Source organism: Rhinoraja longicauda, chromosome 7 (genome assembly GCF_053455715.1).
Source record: "Rhinoraja longicauda isolate Sanriku21f chromosome 7, sRhiLon1.1, whole genome shotgun sequence".
Classification (NCBI taxonomy): Eukaryota; Metazoa; Chordata; class Chondrichthyes; order Rajiformes; family Arhynchobatidae; genus Rhinoraja; species Rhinoraja longicauda.
In genome coordinates, this window is record NC_135959.1 from 69,162,514 (window position 1) to 69,184,290 (window position 21,777).

General features: G+C 41.5%; 1 protein-coding gene across 2 annotated transcripts in view; it reads left to right on the forward strand.

Moving 5' to 3' along the window:
* The window catches only part of nalf1b (NALCN channel auxiliary factor 1b), a 641,309-nt gene extending 628,813 nt beyond the window's left edge, over nt 1-12,496 (forward strand). The window contains exons 2-3 of one of the 2 annotated variants that reach the window (XM_078402809.1): nt 3,122-3,293; nt 5,823-12,496. In XM_078402809.1, the coding sequence (XP_078258935.1) occupies nt 3,122-3,293; nt 5,823-6,127 (477 nt within the window). In that variant the 3' untranslated portion in view covers nt 6,128-12,496. The remainder of the gene's footprint in view (nt 1-3,121; nt 3,294-5,822) is intronic. The other variant, XM_078402810.1, reaches the window with a different exon arrangement.
* Nucleotides 12,497-21,777: the final 9,281 nt, after the last annotated feature.

Consider the following 21,777-nt stretch of genomic DNA (forward strand, 5'->3'; position numbering starts at 1 on the left):
AAGATGGAGTAACTCAGCGCGTCAGGCAGCATCTCTTGAGAAAAAGAATAGGCGACGTATCGGACCCTTGAGCAGACAGGTCTGATGAAGAGTCTCGATCGGAAACGTCACCCATTCCTTCCCTCCAGAGGTGCTGCCTGTCCCGCTGAGTTACTCCAGCGTTTTTTGTCTTTCTTCAGTGTAAACCAGCATCTGCAGTTCCTTCTTACACACCATGCTTAATGCTATCAGCTGTAGGTTCCTGGGGACCTATCTGTGTCCAGGCTGCGGTTTCTTTCATCCTGTTCCCCATTCAAAAGGAGGCTGTGACGAATCGGCATGTGTTCCTGGATGGGAACGTGCTTGTAATAAAGCAATGCTTGAGGTAAACTTTACAATGGGCCGAGCACCAGTAATGGACACCTAGGTTTCTGAGTTCCCGCCTTCCTCGGGAGTTGTGCCCCAGTCGAGGACCGGGGCAAACGGTTTAAACAGCACAAAATGTGATATGAATGAAGCAGGAATTATGCTGTTTTAAATTTGGCACAAAGTAAGCAGAGGAATGTAATTTTTTTAAAAAACCAGGTTTGGTCTCTGCTTGGAATGAATCAAGTATTGACAGCTGATGCCGTAATAAGTGACGTTGCCTAAGTTAGGGGTGAAAAAGTCAAACTCTCCTGCATTGGATGGTGGCCACAAGTGTGATCGGCATCTGAAAAGGAGTCAAGAGTGTTTAATTGTCATATGTACTGTGAACGAAACAATGAAATTGTTACCTGCTGCAGATTTATAGGCCTGTGAGTGCAATGCACACAGACAATGCATTTATTGAAAAAAATCAGTCAATGAATAAACAACAAGCAAAGACAGTCCATAGAAGTTCATAGTTGCTGAGGTTTGTTCAGATCATATCTTGATTGGATGGTATCCTTGTTGGAATAATTTATGACCATTCGCAGTTAATATCTGCAAGTAAGCAATGACTTGATTTCGTGAGATTACCGAGAATGACCAGTTTCAATGAGTTCCAATTCGCAAAGGGACACAGCATAGGGAGGAAGAGGTTGAGTGACAATTGACTAGTTACATTTACTAAGAAGATTGGTGAGAAAGAATTATGAAGAAATGAAGAAAGTATGTATAATTAAGTGTGCTTTTGAGAGAAGGGGACTTCAGGCAGCTCGATAAAATAGGCTGCCATACCCGGTGGTAATCATCATTAGCCATCTTTAGCAGCATAATCAAATTTTACATTTATGTAACTTGAGATGCATTGAAATGTGTTCTCTTTGGTGACTAATGCACCAAAAATGTTTCAGATTAATTAAATATTATAATTTTTCCTTGCAAATTGAGAAGCGTGACATCACGTTCATTATCCAGAAACGCTGAGTGTGAAACTGATACTGCTCCTTACCAATGCTAAATGTGTAAATTGGGTGTTAAGAACCTCAACATAAAATGCATGACAACTAAACCCTCCACAGAATCAGTCTGCTTTACTCCAGTGACACACAATGCTGGAGGAACTCAGCGGGACAGGCAGCATCTCTGGAAAGAAGGATTGGGTGACGTTTTGGGGCAAGATGCTTCTTCGGACTGAGAGTCAGGGGAGACCAGCATGTGCAGTTCCTTCCTGCACATTTAGTCTGCTTTACTCCTGTGTTAAGTTGGGTTTGGATCTTTCTTCAGGGTTTGTCCCTCAGGACTGAGGATCGTGGTTTGCTCTCCGGTTTTGTGGAGGCTGAGTTGGCCAATATGGGAACTACAGATGGATCCTTCCAGTAGATGCTCCTCTCAACGATCATGACAGAGATTTTCAGAAATTAATGACGGATTACTTTAGTTTAGTTCAGAGATACAGCGCGGAGGCAGGCCCTTTGGCCCACCGAGTCCGCACTGCTCCCCGCATATTAACACTAGCCTACACACACTAGGGGCAATTTACATTTACACCAAGCCAATTATCCCACAAACCTGTACGTCTTTGGAGTGTCGGAGGAAACCGAAGATCTCGGAGAAAACCAACGTGGTCACGGGGATGATGTACAAACTCTGTACAGACGGCGCCCATAGTCGGGATCAAATCTGGGTCTCGTGCGCTGCAAGGCAGCAACTCTACCGCTGCGCCACCAGGCCGCAGTTGGGATGTTGCAAATTTTGAGCACACGATGATTCTCTTCCTCGTGACAGAATTCAGAACAGCGTGTGATTTTTTTTCGAGCCTGGTGCCGAGCATGCAAACATGCAGCCGGTCCAAAGTAGCCAACTCATTATAACCATGGGCTTAAGGATGGGAACATTGGCCTGGATGAGAAAACTGACGTTGGATCATTTTGTCCTTGCAGTAAATTTGGATGATTTTGCTGAAGGAGAATTGGCGGTGTTTGGAGGTGCCTGCTGTAGCTAGCCCAGGGTTTAGAAGTGTTGTGAGATGGGGATCATTGCTGCCTGGTAGATTATGAATTTGGTCTGCCTACAGAGACTACACCTCAGAAACCAGGTCACGTGAAACTCCGTTGAGCTGCTACATGCAGGCAATGCTTGTGTTTGGCCACGCTGAGAGGCCAAGGCATCGGCACCTTCTTCACAGAAGGTTACAAGAAGATGTATTTTGCACAACACCCACAACCCAGTGACGCTCCAGTAACCTACCCCTGCTGCACCATACCGTCTTCCGACAAAAATAAGTTCATGGCAAGACGATGGAAAATATAAACCGCTTCAATACTCCCAGGAGTCACCTCCAAGCGAAGGCAGACACTGATGATGAAATTCACCACCTCTTTCTAGGTCACAGCACAGCCTCTGGTCGAAAGAGAGAAGCGCTATCTGAAGATCAAGACGCAGAGGGGTTCAGATATTGGGTTCAGGACAACATTTACACATGAACTGCAGGATTGTTGCAAAGCAAATCTATTTCATACGTGTGTTGCTTCCGGATTATAATTGTGCTTTCCAATCAGCACCAGTGCAAGGCAACAATTGTGAAACTCACACAAACATTGGACATGATTGATTCACAATTTAAAGCTGTTCTGTTGTCATATGTGACTTGTTTTATTCTTTGTAAAGATGATCAGTTTACTTCAGTGGAAGTTTTTGATTCCTGCTCTCACTCTCCCATGTCTTGTCTTTACAGATTGTCTACAAAGCCTGGTTGTGTGCCCAATACTTTGAGGTCACGCAGTTTCACTGTAGCTCCAGAATTCCGTGCAAGCAGTATTGTTCCGAGGTCCAGACACGGTGTCCATTTGTTTTACCAGACAATACGGACCTTGTCTACGGTGGATTGCCAAGTTTTCTCTGTGCAGGTTAGTAATTGGTACGGAGCACGTTTAAATAAATACGTATAAATAAAAGAATTGGTCAACTGGGCTTGTATTCACTGGAATTTAGAAGGATGAGAGGGGATTTTATAGAAACATATAAAGTTCTTCAGGGATTGGGCAGGATAGATGCAATAAAAATGTTCCCCATGTTGGGGGAGTCCAGAACCAGGCATCACAGTTTAAGAATAAGGGGTAAGCCATTTAAGACTGAGATGAGGAAAAACTTTTTCACCGAGAGAGTTGTGAAACTGTGGAATTCTCTGCCACAGAAGGCAGTGGAGGCCAATTCACTGGATGTTTTCAAGAGAGAGTTAGATTTAGCTCTTTGGGCAAACGGAATCAAGGGATGTGGGGAAAAAGCAGGAACAGGGTACTGATTCTGGATGATCAGTCACGATCATATTGAATGGCGGTGCTGGCTGGAAGGGCTGAATGGCCTCCTCCTGCACCTACTTTCTATGTTTCTATGTGTAATGAAGCATCTGTCTTTTTACAAGTGACATGTGAAAGGAACTTATGTTCCTTTTACTTTGAGTGCATGCATTAAAATCTCTGAGCAAAATATCTACCTTCCTTTAAGTTAGCCTCAAATATAAATTCTATGGGAATGTCACATTGATATCAACAGCTTTGTGTGCGTTCAGCTGCACCTGAAATAACTGTAGACAGAAAAGCAGCAGACAGCATCTGATTGAGTGCAGTAGGTAAGGTTAAAGAAAAAAAAAGACTTGTAAAAGCAAATTTTATATTTGGAGTGTGTAGTAGGGAACTGCAGATGCTGGTTTAAACCTGAAGATAAACACAAAATGCTGGAGTCACTCAGCGGGACAGGCAGCATCTCTGAAGGAAAGGTCTCGACCCAAAATGTCACCCATTCCTTCCCTCCAGAGATGCTGCCTGTCCCCCTGAGTTACTCCAGCATTTTGTGCCCATCTTCTATATTCAGAGTTTGGCAGAAGCAGCAAAGGAGTGCAAGTTACAGAGAAAAAAAGCTGGTGAGCGGCAGGTCGGATGATCCATCCCATGCTGTTGAAGGCGACGCTGGTATTCTTATCATTATCCGGCACTTGGCAGATCAGATTGAGTCAGAATAATGAGAAAATCATCATGATCTTTAATATTTGCCTGCTTTTGATCCGTACAGACATTACAAAATGAAACAGTGATAGGTCTCCTGGAGAAGTATGGCACAAAACAATTTGCACATTCAACACTGTCTCAAACACTTGTAGGCCCAAGCAGCCATTTTTATCCCAACCAATTTAATGCTTCAATTACAAGGTGATTTTCTGAACTCCTTCAGCATGGGGCACTGTAACTAAATGGCTGTTTGGATTGTACAACTTTGAACCATCCTCCCACAAAAAAATAAGCAGATGAATAATAATCTCAGGCAACTGTTTAGTTTTAGCTTAGCGATGCAGTGTGCAAAAAAATGTGGATTTCAAGTAAGAAGTAAAAATAAAAAAGTTGCTCAAGGAGAGAAGAGTATTAAATAGGAATCTGGGGATTACAGCATTACCTGCCAGTGTTCATATCTCAGGTTCTCTACATTACTCAAGGGACCAAAACCTTACACAGTGATCTTTCCTGTGACCTACAGAGTGGATACTATATCTGAAGAAGGGGTCTCGACCCAAAACGTCACCCATTCCTTCTCTCCAGAGATGCTGGCTGTTCCACTGAGTTATTCCAGCATTTTGTGTCTCTCTTCGGTGTAAACCAGTATCTGCAGTTCCTTCCTACACTCTTTAGTTTAGTTTAGAGACACAGCGCAGAAACATGCACTATGCACTACATCTCAAGAATCAAGTGTTTTATTATCATATGCCCAGATAGAACAATTAAATTCTTACTCGGAGCAGCACAACAGAATATGTAAACATAGTACACTGTAAACAATATGATAAACGAGAAGAAAAAGTTCAGTGCGTGTATATATACGCATATGTGTTTATATGTGTGGGTAATGTGCATATATAACCACATACCCACATAGGTATGTATGTGGGTATATTTACACATACCCACACAAATATGTGTGTGTATATATATATATATATATATATATATATATATATATACACACACACATATATGTGTGGGTATGTGTAAATATACCTACATAGGTATGTATGTGGGTATATTTACACATACCCACACATATATGTGTGTGTGTGTAACATCACCCATTCCTTCTCTCCTGAGATGCTGCCTGACCTGCTGAGTTACTCCAGCATTTTGTGAATATATATATATATATATACATACATACACACATGCACACACACACGCACACATATACGCACACAATGTACATATAAAAAACAGACAATAATAGTGCAGTAATGACAATAAGAGTCTATGTGGTTCACCTGACATCTATGTTCATGTGTTCATATATACAATTAAATTGCACGAGCTCTGTAAATGGTTTGGTGTTCAGTGCGCGATGCAATACTACAAGGGATCTTGTCTACATTGAAACATTTGATTTTGTTGTCCAAACAGGTGTGCCTAACAATCATCCAACAAATGCTGAGCCCGAATGCTGTGATGTCAGATGGGAGTTCCATAATGCAGCTTCAAAGAAACAATCCAAAGGAGGAAGCGGAGCGACCAAGCCCGTGTTGTGTCACAGGTCCTCCTTGACCTCATCGGCAGCATCCAGACTGTGTAACACTAGACTCAAGCTGTGTGTTCTTGTCTTCATTCTGCTGCATACGGTGGTGACAGTCTCTGCATCACAGACTAGTGCTGGGCTGAGCTGTGGAGGCCTGGCTACTTGGGACGATAACACGACCAATGATGAGTAGCGACTGGTGTGGATTTTTGATTTCCACAGTGGAGACCCTACGTTCAAAGGACCAAAGTTGAAACTGATAGAAATTGGATCCGTTTGCCTCCAAGTCGCACTTTGCAGATCATCTGGGTGATTGAATTAGACATGTGAGACAAACACATATCAAGAAAGATACAAGCGGGATTTTACAGACGGAAAGACTGCAACACAAGACTAATTTTCATGCCATTTTATACAAGTGTTTTAATGTTTAGACTTTTCCTTTGTTGAACTAGTTACTGCAGACCTTTGAGTTTCTTGGAACAGTTTCTCTATACTAAATTCAGTCTGTATTTCTAGTCATAGCGTGCCTCCTTCCAGTAGTTCTCCTTTTACATTGTATAGGTTTACAGTAAGGCAAAAAAAACTGCTACATCTGCATAGCACAGCAGGATATTAAATTCCTGTCTCCCATGGAAAAGTTCCTTGTTTCTATTTCATGTCTAGCATTTACAAGCTGGTCTGGTCTACTCAATGCTACATGAGAAGATCAAACCAACCCATATTCCATCCAATATATACCTGCCTCTGCCACACCTCACTGACGAGATGAAGGGAACAAAATAAGCCAAGGGGATATGAGGCTTCTTCTTAAGTCAGTCATGCAGAACGTGATCCTGTTTCAGCCGTGTGAAGATGGCATTGAGTTGTTCACAGTTTCTTGAACTTTAAGAAATATTTATCCCAGTTCCCATGTGAAACATACACCCCTTTCTCATTAGCAATTTGAACAATTATACAGTACAAAACAAACAATATACGCCATTTAATTGCATAAACCTTAAATCAGATGGCATCTGCATTCTTTTTTTGCGGCTATAGAATGAACAATTAGAAAGTAATTGTAAGTTAGTGTTCCACAGGTAATTCTAATGCAATTGAAGATAAATTGATGGTGAGGATTTTAAGTGGACAGCAGGGAAATATATATACCTGAGGGCTAACTTATGCTTCAATCATCAAAATTAAAACTGAAAGGTAATAACTTCCTGGTGCATGTTATATTCATATATTTAGCTGGCACAGTCTTTTGTGGAAGCCAAAAAGGTATTTCACACATTAATCCCTACAATTGTTTTGCTATGTCAGTGTCATAAAGCACAGATACAGACTGCATATTATACATTTTAAGTCATTTGATTATAAATTGATGCAAAATATAAGAAACTAACATTTACTACTTATCTGATGATCAAGTAAAAAGGTATTCTTTTTTTTAAATTAAAAGATTTTCCATGGGGTTTTCAGCCACCTTTTCGTGGAGCACCATTTCCCCCAAAAAAACACGGACAGAGTGATGTTCAGTTGTGCCCCTGATGCACCAGGTAACTGTTGAAAAAAAGTATATCATTCAATACAGGTGGAGACAGGAACCTTCTCAACACTTTCGTTCAGTCCGCCTTAACCAACCTGATCTCCCAGTGGCTGAGCACTTCAACTCCCCCTCCCACTCCCAGTCCGATGTTTATGTCATGGGCCTCCTCCAGTGCCATAGTGAGGCCCACCGGAAATTGGAGGAACAAAACCTCATATTTCGCCTGGGCAGCTTGCAGCCCAGCGGTATGAACATTGACTTCTCCAACTTTAGATAGTTCCTCTGTCCCTCTCTTCCCCTCCCCCTTCCCAGTTCTCCCTCTATCTTCCTGTCTCCACCTATATCCTTCCTTTGTCCCGCCCCCCTGACATCAGTCTGAAGAAGGGTCTCGACCCGAAACGTCACCCATTCCTTCTCTCCTGAGATGCTGCCCGACCTGCTGAGTTACTCCAGCATTTTGTGAATAAATACCTTCGATTTGTACCAGCATCTGCAGTTATTTTCTTACTCATTCAATACAGGGCTTTGTACACTAGGAGGTATGAGGTCGGGTCCCACACTGTGCAAGAGCCAGAGCACCTTGATTTGTGAGCCCAGCTAATTATCATGAATATGTCTTCTTTTCAAAATGCAACCATGGTTGTTTGATTTTAGCAGTTAGATTTTAGGAAAGCCTCTTAAACCTTCAATTGCCATTGTTAGAAAATTGGCTTTTCTAGTGGTTTCGGCCTGGTCCACTTCTAACTTATTATTTTGTTTTGGCTCTTTTATTTAAAGTATTTTGTTTCAGTTATTTCCTGATACTTTTGTCGTAACAAGTGCCCACAAGTGCTGAAGGCTGTGTAATTGCATTGAACTGTTGACACCGAAACAGCAGGAAGAATGAATTTTCTACCTGCACAGATAGGTGCAAAGTCATAGATAGAGCGGGTAAGTCTCCTAATTGATTTCTGAACACAACAAAAACATTACACCTGTTCATGTTCTTGGTGATTCTTGAAACAAATGTGGTTTCGTTTGTTTTTCCAAGTCATCTCTTCTTTCTACCTGCAAAAATCAATGATGACAGAAGTCAATCTGCCTCTTTCTCCACATTCTTTAAACCATCATTTACAAAACATTTCCCCACGGTTTGCAGAATGAAAAACATTGTGTATTATGGACAACTACCATAGGAAATTTGCATCTTTAAAGCTTTGCTACAGTGTCCATTAGCAGAGTAAGATAACGATAAATTAATGCACACGATGAAAATAAAATTGTTCATTTAAACTGTGCCCAATTTCAGGAATTAACTATCACTACTGTGGTCATCTACTCTACAAAGGAAAATCACGGATTGACATAAAGCTGGAATCATCAACTTGTGACATCCAAATGGACTCCATGTCATTTTTGTCACTCTTTCAAAACATTGGTCGAGACAGAAACATGAATTGTAATACAGACTAGGATAAACTTTGTTATCAAATGATCTTAGCAGCAGCAAGTTTCTCCACGAGAAATGCCAAATTGATTTTCCTAAAGGCAATTTTACTAGGAAATTGATAGATATAATGTGAAATTAATGTCAAAACACCAGTATGATCTACTGCCATCCTGGATTCTTTCTAGTGAGGTTGCAGTTTATTTTCCAGAATTCAGTGTTAGACACAGCTAGGAATTCCATCAAAATGACAGAAACAATTCCTGTTTTATAGGTTGAATTTTCAATGAAGCACAGGACAGTGAGGAAAAAATATTTATTTTTAATTATCTTGCATCAACTGAATTATTTCCCAGAAATGTTTGTGCACTGAAATGGATGTGCTCAATGGATGCACACCAACCAGCTTGCCATCAACTGTTTAAACAGGATAGGGCTGCAGACCATTGGATTCCACAGGGATGGGGAAAAGGGTTGGATGGAGGAGTGGTCAGTGGATTCAATGGAGGGGACATCTGGGAGATTCGACCATCTGAGGGGGATTAATCAAGTGTGGACTCTAGGTATGGAGGGTGGACGTAGGAGGTAGGGAAGGTGAAATTGATCACCAACAGATTCATTTGGACATTCAGGACCAGATTCGATGGGCCAGGAATTTAGGAACCAGAAGATTCAATGGGGAATGCAGCCCTGACCTCAAGTGACCACAAGTCATGGGGTTGGTGGCAAGGTGGAGACTGGGATGGAATGCATCAGGGAAGTAGAGCATCAAAGGGTGTCGAGAAGTGTGTCGCTGACAGGCTTCCCAAGCCTGGAGTTGTGTCGGGACACCTACTTGGGCTCAGAAGTGTAATCGCAGTGCGATTGGCTTTAACCACTGGACCTCCCCATGGGGACCAGTCATAGAGCAGAGATAACAACAGCACTGACCCACCCAGGAGTAGCTGAACACCAATGTTTCCAGGTACAGCCAGCACAAGTCGACCCAATCAAGACCAAGGTGTTGGAAATCTGATCCTCAGAGATGATGCTCATTGTCATCTGCTTGCCCGCCCAAGAATAATAGTAGAATCGTAACACTGTCAGGGGCAGGGTCTCTGCTTGGTCATCATAAAGCAAATGCATTCCGAGACTGGAGCCAGAGGCATGAAGTTCCAGTGCTAGGAGTTCCCACTAATTCTGGTCCAGTAGGTGGTGCCTGGTGCATTAGCAAACGACAGTGCATCTGGTGAGATAAGTCAGTAAAGTCAGGCAGGATATATTTTCAGCATGCAATAATTCTTATAAGATTTTTGTATAAGCATGACGAGGACAATGTTTAATACCCTATTGATAAATATACAAGCCTGCCCCCAATCCATTCTGAAATTGAGATAATACTGATAACCCAAGCTTTTTACTTTCTGATGTTGTATGCTTTAAAACATTTCTCACCTTGAATATTCTGTCCAAGACATTGATTCCATGTCTTCTAGGCAGGGTTGTTGCTGTGACAATACAAAGACTCATTGTTACCTTTCCAAATAAATTCCTACTATTATTTGAGAATGATGTTGTCAATTTAAAGTGGAACAAATTAACACAAGACCCAAACAGATGAGAGACAGGGCAGACAAATGATGGTTTCATTTAAAATCCATATTTTATATTAAGTAGTGCAACTGTTCATCGACAAAAAATATCAATAAGCATTTGTCCATTATGGGGATTGGATATAAAATAAATAAACAAAAGAGAAATACACAATGTTAATTCCAATATTTTATAATTAATGATGAATATTTTCCAAGACTCATATTTTCAGATTTCTCGGATATTTAAAAGAAATTATTTGAGAAAGTATAAAATGTACTTGCTTCTCAAAAAGTACTTTTGAAAGAAAGTTCACTGACTGTTCAGTCTGTGCGACTTATGTATTTTTGGATGGACTATGATATTCACGGGCTGTAATAAGGTTTCATTTATTTGTCATTGCCTCCCAGCGATTGCTCCATATGTTTGTAGCAATGTATCTTGTTTTATTCTGTTGTATTTGAAGATTTTGCTATAAAGAAAATGTTTAATCAGTCAGTCACCGTTTTTATCCAGCTGTTACATTGTGTTTGATGGAGGACTACATTTTCCCCTTTATGTCAAATACTGCTCCTTGAATGATTTGCTTTAATGTTGTACTTTGCCAAGGAACATGTCTAAGGGCTATTTTTCAAGGTGTACATAACTACATTTCATCCACTTGAACAATCTGCCTCCATTGCCATATTTAATGTGGGACAAAGTGGGCATGTTTCACACAATTGGAATCAAATTCCTCCAGAAACTGTTTACATTGACATGTGGGTCAGTAACCAGAGACAGGAAGCTTAGAATAATTGGGGAATAGGGCCAGAAAGGGAGATGCATAATTATTTTTTTTAATTTAGCAAGTTGCTTGCTCTGGTTTGCACTATTACATTACAGTGGCACGATCACAATTTTAAAATAGGAATTGGATATTTACTTTAACGTTTTGCAAATTGGCAGGGAAATGAAACCAGGACATTTGGACCTCTCCTTCAAAGATCTAAGACTGCACGATAAGCCAAATGGTTTCTTTCAATGCTCTTCTTCAAAACTACCCTTCTTTGATTGGACGAGCAATACTATCTTTCACAATCACGGTTTAATTCATTTCACTGGATCTTGGTTTCCCTTGCATGAACTAAAATTAGCAACATGTGAGAGTTAAATTCATTGAAGTATCACAGGTAAGTATAATGAATGAATGAATAAGTTTATTGGCCAAGTATGTGCATATACAAGGAATGTGCTCCGCTCACCAATGTTTGCAGAAAAAATGTACATGTACATTCTTCAATTAAGTTCCAACAAAACACACAAATATTATGTTGGCAATTTGTACCTTAAATATGCAAAGAGATCACTCATCCTTAGAAACTATTAAATGGTTGTTCTGTTCACTTTCTTGAATTAAATAGCATCAAAAATATGTAAATTTAAGTTAGAATAAAATCTTTAACACAGTCTGTGACAGGTATTAATACATTAATTCAAGTTTATTCTGTATAGTGTCAACGAAATGGTGACCTCCTCCAGGAAGCAAAGAATACATTGTTTAGCGAACACTGAATGAAAACAGTGAAACTTTATCGAGAAAAAAATCGAACAGTAGCTCAGAGATTAAGAATCTGTTTTCATAGGGGGGTTTTAATCAAATGAGTGTGCAGTCTGACCAGTTCAGGGTATATTAAAACACAGAATCTCTCGGTATTTTTGTAAATGTCATAACAAGCTCCCTTTGAATGAAAGTGGAAGCCTTTCTGTCCTGGTAGTACACATTGTTAGATTTTGGTACAGTGCGTAAACACACACACACAGAGCTGGCAATTTCTGTATACTGAAATTAATATGACATGTCAAACAGTTACAAAATTATTGGATTAGAAAAAGTTCCATAAAGAAGAACAAAGAATAACATTGCTAATTTTTAAGTTAAATACGGAAAGATGAAATTAGATTTTGTATATTTAAATAGAAGAAATTGCTTCCTGCCCAAATGACAATGCGGCACAAGTTTTGCATTTTGTTCTGACTACTATAGTAATAAGCAGTTTTGAGATATTGGTATTAAAAATCCTTCAGTGATGTGTGAATGTGGTTTTATTCAAATATTGAAAGCTAATAGACTGAAGTCAGTTATTATTATTATAATGGGAAATTGATAGGGCATTGAGAAAGTCTGTGAATTGAACTGAAACCTCCGCATTCTGCAAATGTCACAGCATTAATACCGGAACCTTACCCATGATCGGAAATGGCCCAGAATTTGTTTGTTTATGAAACACATTGTGATCAACGTACACAATTCCCAGCAATTAGTACCGAGCAAGAGTTGTCTTATGTTGCAAATGACCGTAAAACACTAAATGATTTAAACATTCTATTAGTGAGAAAAATGGTGAAATATATTTCAGAAATGTTTCAGGGAATTTGATTTGAATAATCGGATATTGAAGCCACCTCTTCAGAAATTTGCTAACAAATGTAACACCTGAAATCTTACTGGAAACACAGTGCCATGGTTGATCAAAGCTCCAAATGACCCATTCATCCTCTCTGCCCTTGCTAATTCACACTTCAACCACTTTGCAGCACAGAATGAGTTGAAGCTGATGAGGAAAATTGCTCATGTGTCGGAAGGATCTGCACCAAAGATAGATACGAGATGCTGGAGTAATTCAGCGGGACAAGCAACATCCTTAAGAAGGGTGTCGACCCAAAACGTCACCCATACCTTCTCTCCAGAGATGCTGCCTGTCCCGCTGAGTTACTCCAGCAATTTTGTGTCTATCGTCGGGGAAAATTGCTCGAAGAGAATGAGCCACTTCAAAAAATTCTGGGGCATTATTACACAGCTTAACACACTTCACTTTATGTGATCAAGTAACAAGCAAGTATAAATTTAAGAAAGGCTACTTGGATACTTGAGCCAAGCCTGTAGAGAGCATCCTGTCCGGCAACATTACAGTCTGGTTTGGGAACAGCTCTGCCCAGGACAGGATAGCCCTGCAGAGAGTAGTGCGTTCGGCAGAACGCACCATGGGAACTACACTCGTCCCCCTGCAGGACCTATACATCAGGAGGTGCAGATCCAGAGCAAGCAAGATCATGAGGGACCCCTGCCACCCCAGTAACGGACTGTTCCAGATGCTACGATCAGGCAAACGCCTCCGCTGTCACGCTGTGAAAACGGAGAGGATGAGACGGAGCTTCTTCCCACAGGCCATCAGGACTGTCAATTTTTATAACCCCAGAGACTAAATTTTTGTCGACAATAATAGTAACTTATTAACTTTATTTATATGCTGTAACTGTAATTCTTTTTGTGCACAACCCGCAGGCATTGCCACTTTCATTTCACTGCACATCATGTATGTGTATGTGACAAATAAATTTGACTTGACTTGACTTGACTAGCCCAAGGAGAACAATATTGAGTTTGAATCTGTTCGGGGCAGGCCAGCAGGATGCTTCTGATAAAGCATATCTTTCAATCTTGTATTTGCCAAAAAGATAATTCACAATGCATCTTAAATATTATGCGATTGAAAATGCGCTTTGAAAATCCAGTAAAATGTGAGCGTGATCATTTCTTGCTTGCTTCATGTCAATTTGGAAATTAAGCTAGGCTCCTCTGCTGCTATTAGGCTGCTATGAGTATCACCCTTGCATTCTGACGTGAAGTTCATGTGTTCATAAGTTCATAAGTGATAGGAGCAGAATTAGGCCATTCGGCCCATCAAGTCTCCTCCACCATTCAATCATGGCTGATCTATCTCTCCCTCCTAAGCCCAATTCTCCTGCCTTCTCCCCATAACCCCTTTCCACATCAGATGTTGATTAAATGATGCCATTACACATCCAACACGTCTTTTGCCTTGTTGATGTGAAAATTAGTCCACATCATCTTGTCGAGTATTAGCGATATCAGCATGGGTTCATTCTGCAACACCAGACCCTATTAACATAAGCCCCACTACAGGTAGCTTTTGTGTTATGTAAGACCATGCATAAAAACTCGCATGACAAGTATCCGTAAGCCAATTTCTCTATTAATCAAACCTGTCATTTTCTATCGCTATCCATATCATATTGTTCGACATACATTTGCTATAATTCTTTCAATTCCTCAAATATTCACCCTAAAACCCCTGTCCCACTTCGGCGATTTTTTAGGCGACTACAGGCGACTAGGCTGTCGCCACATGTTTGCCGGGGTGTCGCCTGTGTGGTCGTGAGTCGTCTCCAAAGAGTCGTAGCGTCTTTCTGGTCGACACTGGATTTTCAGAATGTTGAAAATTTTTCAACGACAGTGGGTTTGATGCCAGTGAGCGTAGCTTGACGTCTCCTGATGTAAGTGCTGTCGTGGGTTGGCGCCAGTGCTGGCTTCGGTGAATTCCATTGGCGACTACCTAGGTCAACCTACGTCAACCGGCGACAGGTACCGTCACGAGAAGTCAAGTTGCAACAGGCATTGGAAAAACCCAAGTCCACAGAAGTCAAGCTACAACAGCCAGTCGTGATGCTGATGAATGAAGTCCATGTACGCCTATATCGGCGACAATCTACAACAATGTACGACCACACCGACGACAAGCTACGACCATACCGGGTACAACCTATGGCAACCTATGACAGTTGGCGGCCATGGGTGACAGTTGACGTGACTAGCTACGCCAGGCTACGTCAGTGGTGCCTCCGTGGGGAACGCCCGTGGTCAGGCGACTACAGTGCGTGGACATTGTGCGTTTTGTGTTGTGGACATTGAATAGTACAACATGGCTCCAAGGACAAGGAAGGGGCAGCCCAAGGGCAGGGTCCAACCCCCATCCCCACCCACCAGGCAGGTGGAGGCTGAGGGGACCCAGGAGGAGCCGGCCCAGGAGGAGGAGGCCCAGGAGGAGGAGACCCAGGAGGAGGAGGCCCAGGAGGAGGAGGCCCAGGAGGAGCAGGCCCAGGAGGAGCAGGCCCAGGAGGAGCCGGCCCAGGAGTAGGAGGCCCAGGAGGAGCAGGCCCAGGAGGAGGCCCAGGAGGAGCAGGCCCAGGGGGAGCAGGCCCAGGAGGAGGAGGCCCAGGAGGAGGAAGCCAAGGAAGAGGCCCAGGAGGAGGAGGCCCAGGAGGAGGAGGCCCAGGAGGAGCAGGCCCAGGAGGAGCAGGCCCAGGAGGAGCAGACCCAGGAGGAGCTGGTCCAGGAGGAGGAGGCCCAGGAGGAGGAAGCCCAGGAGGAGGCCCAGTAGGAGGAGGCCCTGGAGGAAGAGGCCCACGAGGAGCAGGCCCAGGAGGAGCAGGCCCAGGAGGAGCAGGCCCAGGAGGAGCCGGCCCAGGAGGAGCAGGCCCAGGAGGAGGAGGCCCAGGAGGAGGAGGCCCAGGAGGAGCAGGCCCAGGAGGAGGAGGCCCAGGAGGAGGAGGCTCAGGAGGAGGAGGCCCAGGAGGAGCAGGCCCAGGAAGAAGAGGCCCACGAGGAGCAGGCCCAGGAGGAGCAGGCCCAGGAGGAGCAGGCCCAGGAGGAGCAGGCCCAGGAGGAGGAGGCCCAGGAGGAGGAGGCTCAGGAGGAGGAGGCCCAGGAGGAGCAGGCCCAGGAAGAAGAGGCCCACGAGGAGCAGGCCCAGGAGGAGCAGGCCCAGGAGGAGCAGGCCCAGGAGGAGCAGGCCCAGGAGGAGGAGGCCCAGGAGGAGGAGGCCCAGGAGGAGACCAGGGAGGTGGCCCTTGTCTCCACCACCAGCCCAGCCCGGACTGGCCTCCCTGCCAAGACTACAGGTACTACTGCTGCTGCTACTGCTGACCCAGACTCAGCATCAGATGATGCTCAGGACACTGATGCCTCAACTGTCAGGAGACCCAAGGTACTTCCTTACGTGTTCAGCAGAGAACAAGAAGGAGAGCTGGTCGAGTAGTATCAGTCAAACCCAGTGTTGTATGACAAGAACCACCAACATTACAGAACCAAGGCCGGGAAGAACTCACTGCTTGACACCATCAGCACCATCACAGCAGGTCGCCATTACTTCCACATGCACTGCCTTGCAGCCTGCAAGATCTAGCAGCTTCTCTGCGCTCTCAGCTGCATTCACAGACTACCCCTGCCTTGGCACACCCAGACCTACACCAGTGACACCAGGGGGTACCACCAGAACAGAGACCCCGGACACAAGTGGGGACTTGAGTTTGAGTTTTTTATCAGATCACCCATCAGTGTAACGTGTCCATAAATGATGTTAAGTCTTGTATGTTTTTGTACTTGTATTATGTTTGAAGTTTGAATTTTAAAGTTTGAAGTTTGAAGTTTATTGAAACTCAATGACCCTCCTTGGGGTACGAGAGTACATAAATATTTGAAAAACAATACATATATACAAATGTTATGTGATTATCATATTTTTGTATGCACTGTTGTATGTTCTTATTAACCTTTTTTTGTCGTTGTGCTTGACATTTTGATGGCAAAATTGATGTATGACAATATTGTATTTCAGAGTGGTGTCGCATGGCATCACTTTCAAATAGTCATGATGCAGAATGATTGGAAACCCTTTTATAGGCAAACTGGGTGACTCCATTGTTTTGGAGGCCAAAATGACGTGAATTGTCTACAGTTGTCTTCAGTTGTCTTCAGTTGTCACCGACAGGGTCTTAGCTTGTGTTAGCTTGTCGTGGGTGGACGTAGGTTGACTTCGGTTGTCCTAGGTTGTTGCCTGTGTGGTCGTAGGTTGTCATAGGTGTCATCGTAGGTTGTCGTTGGTGCGGTCGTAGGTGGACGTCCTAGGTCGTGACGATTGGGTCGCCGGTTGTCGGTAGCTTGACGTCGACTAGGTGGTAGGTTGTTGTAGCTTGTCATAGACATTGTCGTGGGGGGGGTCCAGTCGCAGGTTTTTCGACGAGCTGCTAAGACTATGAGAGTCAGCAGCAGTCGCCTAAAGAATTGCCTAAGTGTGACAGGGCCTTTACACGATTCCTAATTAAACTAATGGAATATATACTGTATCTTGACATTAATGAACACCACAAAAAAAATGGGTCGGAAAATAACTGCAGATGCTGGTACAAATCGAAGGTATCACAAAATGCTGGAGTAACTCAGCAGGTCAGGCAGCATCTTGGAGAGAAGGGTCGAGACCCTTCTTCAGACTGATGTCAGGGGGGTGGGACAAAGAAAGGATATAGGTGGAGACAGGAAGACAGTAGGAGAACTGGGAGGGGGGGGGGGAAGAGGGACTGAGGAACTATCTAAAGTTAGAGAAGTCAATGTTCATACCGCTGGGCTGTAAGCTGCCCAAGCGTTCTTTGTCCCCCCCCGACATCAGTCTGAAGAAGGGTCTCGACCCGAAACGTCACCCATTCCTTCTCTTCAAGATGCTGCCTGACCTGCTGAGTTACTCCAGCATTTTGTGATACCACAAAAAAAAAGATTATTATTATTATCTTGAAAACCACATTAAAAGTATGGGGAAGAATTTGTGTAAAATCAGGTTTTTCCTAACCCAAAGAGCTCCTGTACTTACCTAGAGTCACAGCATGTTATAGTCTGGAAACAGGCCCTTTGGCCCAACTTGCCCACACCAGCCAACATGTCCAGGCTACACTAATCCCACCGGCTTGCATTTGGTCCATATCCCTTCAAACTCTCTGAAACCAGCCTCAATCCTGAAAGCCACGTTTTCTTCTTGCACAAAAAGCATTGAACAATAATTAAATACCCCTGGAGGATGCCACTTACATTTGCCCCAGGGGTGCCAAAGTCAAAAGTCACTTTCAGTGCTCTATGCTGTAACCATGTGGTAACATTCATGTAATGGCACACTGCAATATTTAGACCTTTGAGTTTGTTTTCCAGGTTTAGGTTTAGGTTTATTGTTGTCACGTGTACTGAGGTACAGTGAAAAGCTTTGTGTTGCATGTCATCCATCAGATCAGATAATACAATAATACCATCAGGTCAAACTCAAGTACAATAGGTAGAGGGGGGCGTGTCCAATGTCTGGCTGAGTAGACATAACTTTTCAGCACTCTCGAAAACAAAGCCCTAAACTACCAAAAAAAGACGCACTAAAAGAATTCAAGTACTTTAATTTAAAGTTAAAAGTATACAGAACGTACTGATGACTCCCAAGAAAGAAAAGAAGGGAGCACAGCTGCCACAGAAGCAAAGAAATCCACCAAAGGAATCAAGAAAAAAAATCGAAGGTAGGCCTACAGCCCCGACGGAGCAGGGGCCTGGATTTGAGGAGCCCTCAGCAGGCGGAGAGGCATGGCCCTCTGTTGGCCGAGAGGCTGAAGTTTCGGAAACGAGTGACGAGGAGGGAACTAGCAGTGGAAGTGGAAAAAGGAGATCAAGAAGATTCAGAGATTAAAATTAAAGCGATGCTTGAAGAAATCATTAACAGGCTCAAGAAAATTGAAGGAGATAACAAAGTGATGGAAAATGAAGTGAAAGCATTGAGGAGAGATAATAAGGAACTGCATAAGGAAATATATAAGACTTTGAAAAAAATGGAGGAGAATTTTCAAACAGTGATAAACAGAGTGGATAATATAGAAATGGAAAATGAAATGTTAAAATCTAGAGTGGAAAAAAATGAAGATAGTATTACTGCTGCAACAATTGAAAGCAAAAAGATCGTGGAGAAGTTGGACGCCTTGGAAAACTACAGCAGGAGAAATAATGTTAAAATTGTTGGCTTGCCAGAGGGAGTTGAGGGGGAAGACCCAATCAATTTTTTTCAAGATTGGATAGTGACTAGTCTGGGAATAGATAAACAAGGACCGATGGAAATAGAAAGAGCACATAGGGCCTTAAGACCGAAACCTTCGACTAATCAAAAGCCAAGATCTGTGTTGATTAAATTCTTAAGATACCAAGATAGAGAATTGGTCCTCAAATCAGTCGGGATGAATATAAGACAGGGAAAACCAATAGAGTATGAAGGTACAAAAATAATTATAAAATAGTTGCCAAGCTTTTGGCAAAGAGACTGGCAGAATTTTTACCTAAGTTGGTTAAAGAGTATCAATCTGGATTTGTCAAAAAAAGGAGAATATCTGATAATGTAGCAAGATTTATAAGTATTTTACATTTAGCACAGAACAGAAAGGAATTAAGCGTAGCAGTTGCTTTAGATGCTGAAAAGGCGTTTGACAGGTTAGAATGGGATTTTTTATTTAAAGTATTAGAGAAGTATGGATTGGGGAATGGTTTCATTAACTGGGTAAAAGCTCTTTATAAACAACCCAAAGCCAAAGTGGTGACAAATGGCCAATCTTCTCAACCATTTAATTTGGAAAGATCTAGTAGACAGGGATGTCCCTTGTCACCGGCTTTATTTGTATTGGCCATTGAACCTCTGGCAGAACTAATAAGATCAGATTCAGACATTAAAGGATTTAAAGTTAATCAGGAAGATCACAAAATTACTTTATTTGCAGATGATGTCTTAATTTGTCTTACTAGACCATTGGAATCCTTAAGAAAATTATATTTCAGATTGGAAGAATATGGGAAAGTATCAGGATATAAAATTAATAAAGATAAAACTGAAATAATGCCTCTTTTTGAAGGCAACTATGACCAATGTAAAAGAGAAAGTCAGTTTAAATGGCAAAAAGAAGGCATTTACTTAGGAGTTAAAGTAGATAATAAGTTAAATAATTTGTATAAATTAAATTATAAACCACTAATAAAAAAAATAGATGAGGACTTGAAGAAATGGATGAATCTTCCAATTACATTGATAGGGAGAGTGAACTGTATTAAGATGAATATTTTTCCGAGGATACAGTATTTATTTTCAACACTGCCTATACCTTTGCCAAATAAATTTTTTCAAGAATTGAACAAAATTGTGAGGAATTTTCTTTGGAAAGGTAAAATGCCAAGAGTGTCTCTGGAAAAATTAACATGGAAATTTGAATTAGGTGGACTGCAATTACCAAATTTTAAAAATTATTATCTGGCAGCACAAATGAGTTTTATTTCATCCTTTTATCAAGAGGGTGGAAAAACAGCATGGGTTAAAATTGAAATGGATAACATAAAAGAGTTATGTCCAGAAGAATTTATATATAAATGGGAAGCGAAGCTATTAGTTAAGGATAAAGAGTCACCTTTGCTAAAACATTTAATTAATACATTGTTGAAAACAGTTAAAGTTAATGATAAAAGATTTTTTTTAACAGCTAAAACTCCATTAGTAAAAAATAAATTATTGCCGTTTGCTTGGAATAATCAAATACTACAAGTCTGGGAACAGAAGGGTATTAAAAATATAGGAGATTGCTATGAAGGAAATAACTTTTTGACATTTTCTCAATTGAGAAATAAATATCAAATTCCAGGGAATAGTATTTTTTTCTATTATCAATTACAATCTTTTTTAAGGGAAAAGTTAGGTAATTCAATGTCTCTATTTCAGATTAAAGGAATTGAATCCTTGATTCAGGGCAAGGGAATAAAAAAAATTATATCATCAATGTATAAATTATTACAAAAATCTAGTCCAAAGATAGGAATTCAAAAATCAAGACAAAGATGGGAAACAGATCTTAATATTATCATTGATGAACCAAGTTGGGAAAGACTGTGTTTAGATAGTATGAAAAATACTATTAATGTGAGATATAGTTTAGTACAATATAATTTTTTACATCAACTATATTTAACCCCGAAAAAATTAAACAATTTAAAACCAAACTCATCTGAAATTTGTTTTAGATGCAACCAAGACGTGGGTACTTTTTTACACTCTACATGGGCATGTCAGAAGGTAACTCCTTTTTGGAAAGACCTAAAAAAAAAATTGGAACAATTGATGAATAAGATCATACCATTGGATTCAAGGTTGTTTTTATTGGGAGATACAAAAGGAATATTACCAAAGCTAATTTTAGATAAACATCAGGAAAGATTTCTCAAAATAGCAATAGCAGTAGCAAAAAAATGTGTAGCGGTCACTTGGAAAGATCAAAATGAAATAAGATTTGAAAGATGGTATGCAGAAATGCGTAGTTGTATCCCATTAGAAAAAGCAACGTATAATCTGAGAAATGGATATGACTTCTTATTGAAGGTGTGGAACCCATTCATTTTAAAGCTAGGATTAAGAATTGGAAATATTTAAATTTAGGATTGTTTTGATACCTTTAATAAGAATTTAATAAGAAATTACCCGGAAGTGTCTCTTTCTGGACTCCAGGTTTCTTTCTTTCTCTCTTTCTTTTTCTTTTTCTTTTTCCTTCTTTTTAACTGGGGGGGGGGGGTGGGGGGAAGGGGGGGTGTGTGGGAGGGGAGATAATACAGAACAATACATGTATAATCGAATTTATAATGTAGTTA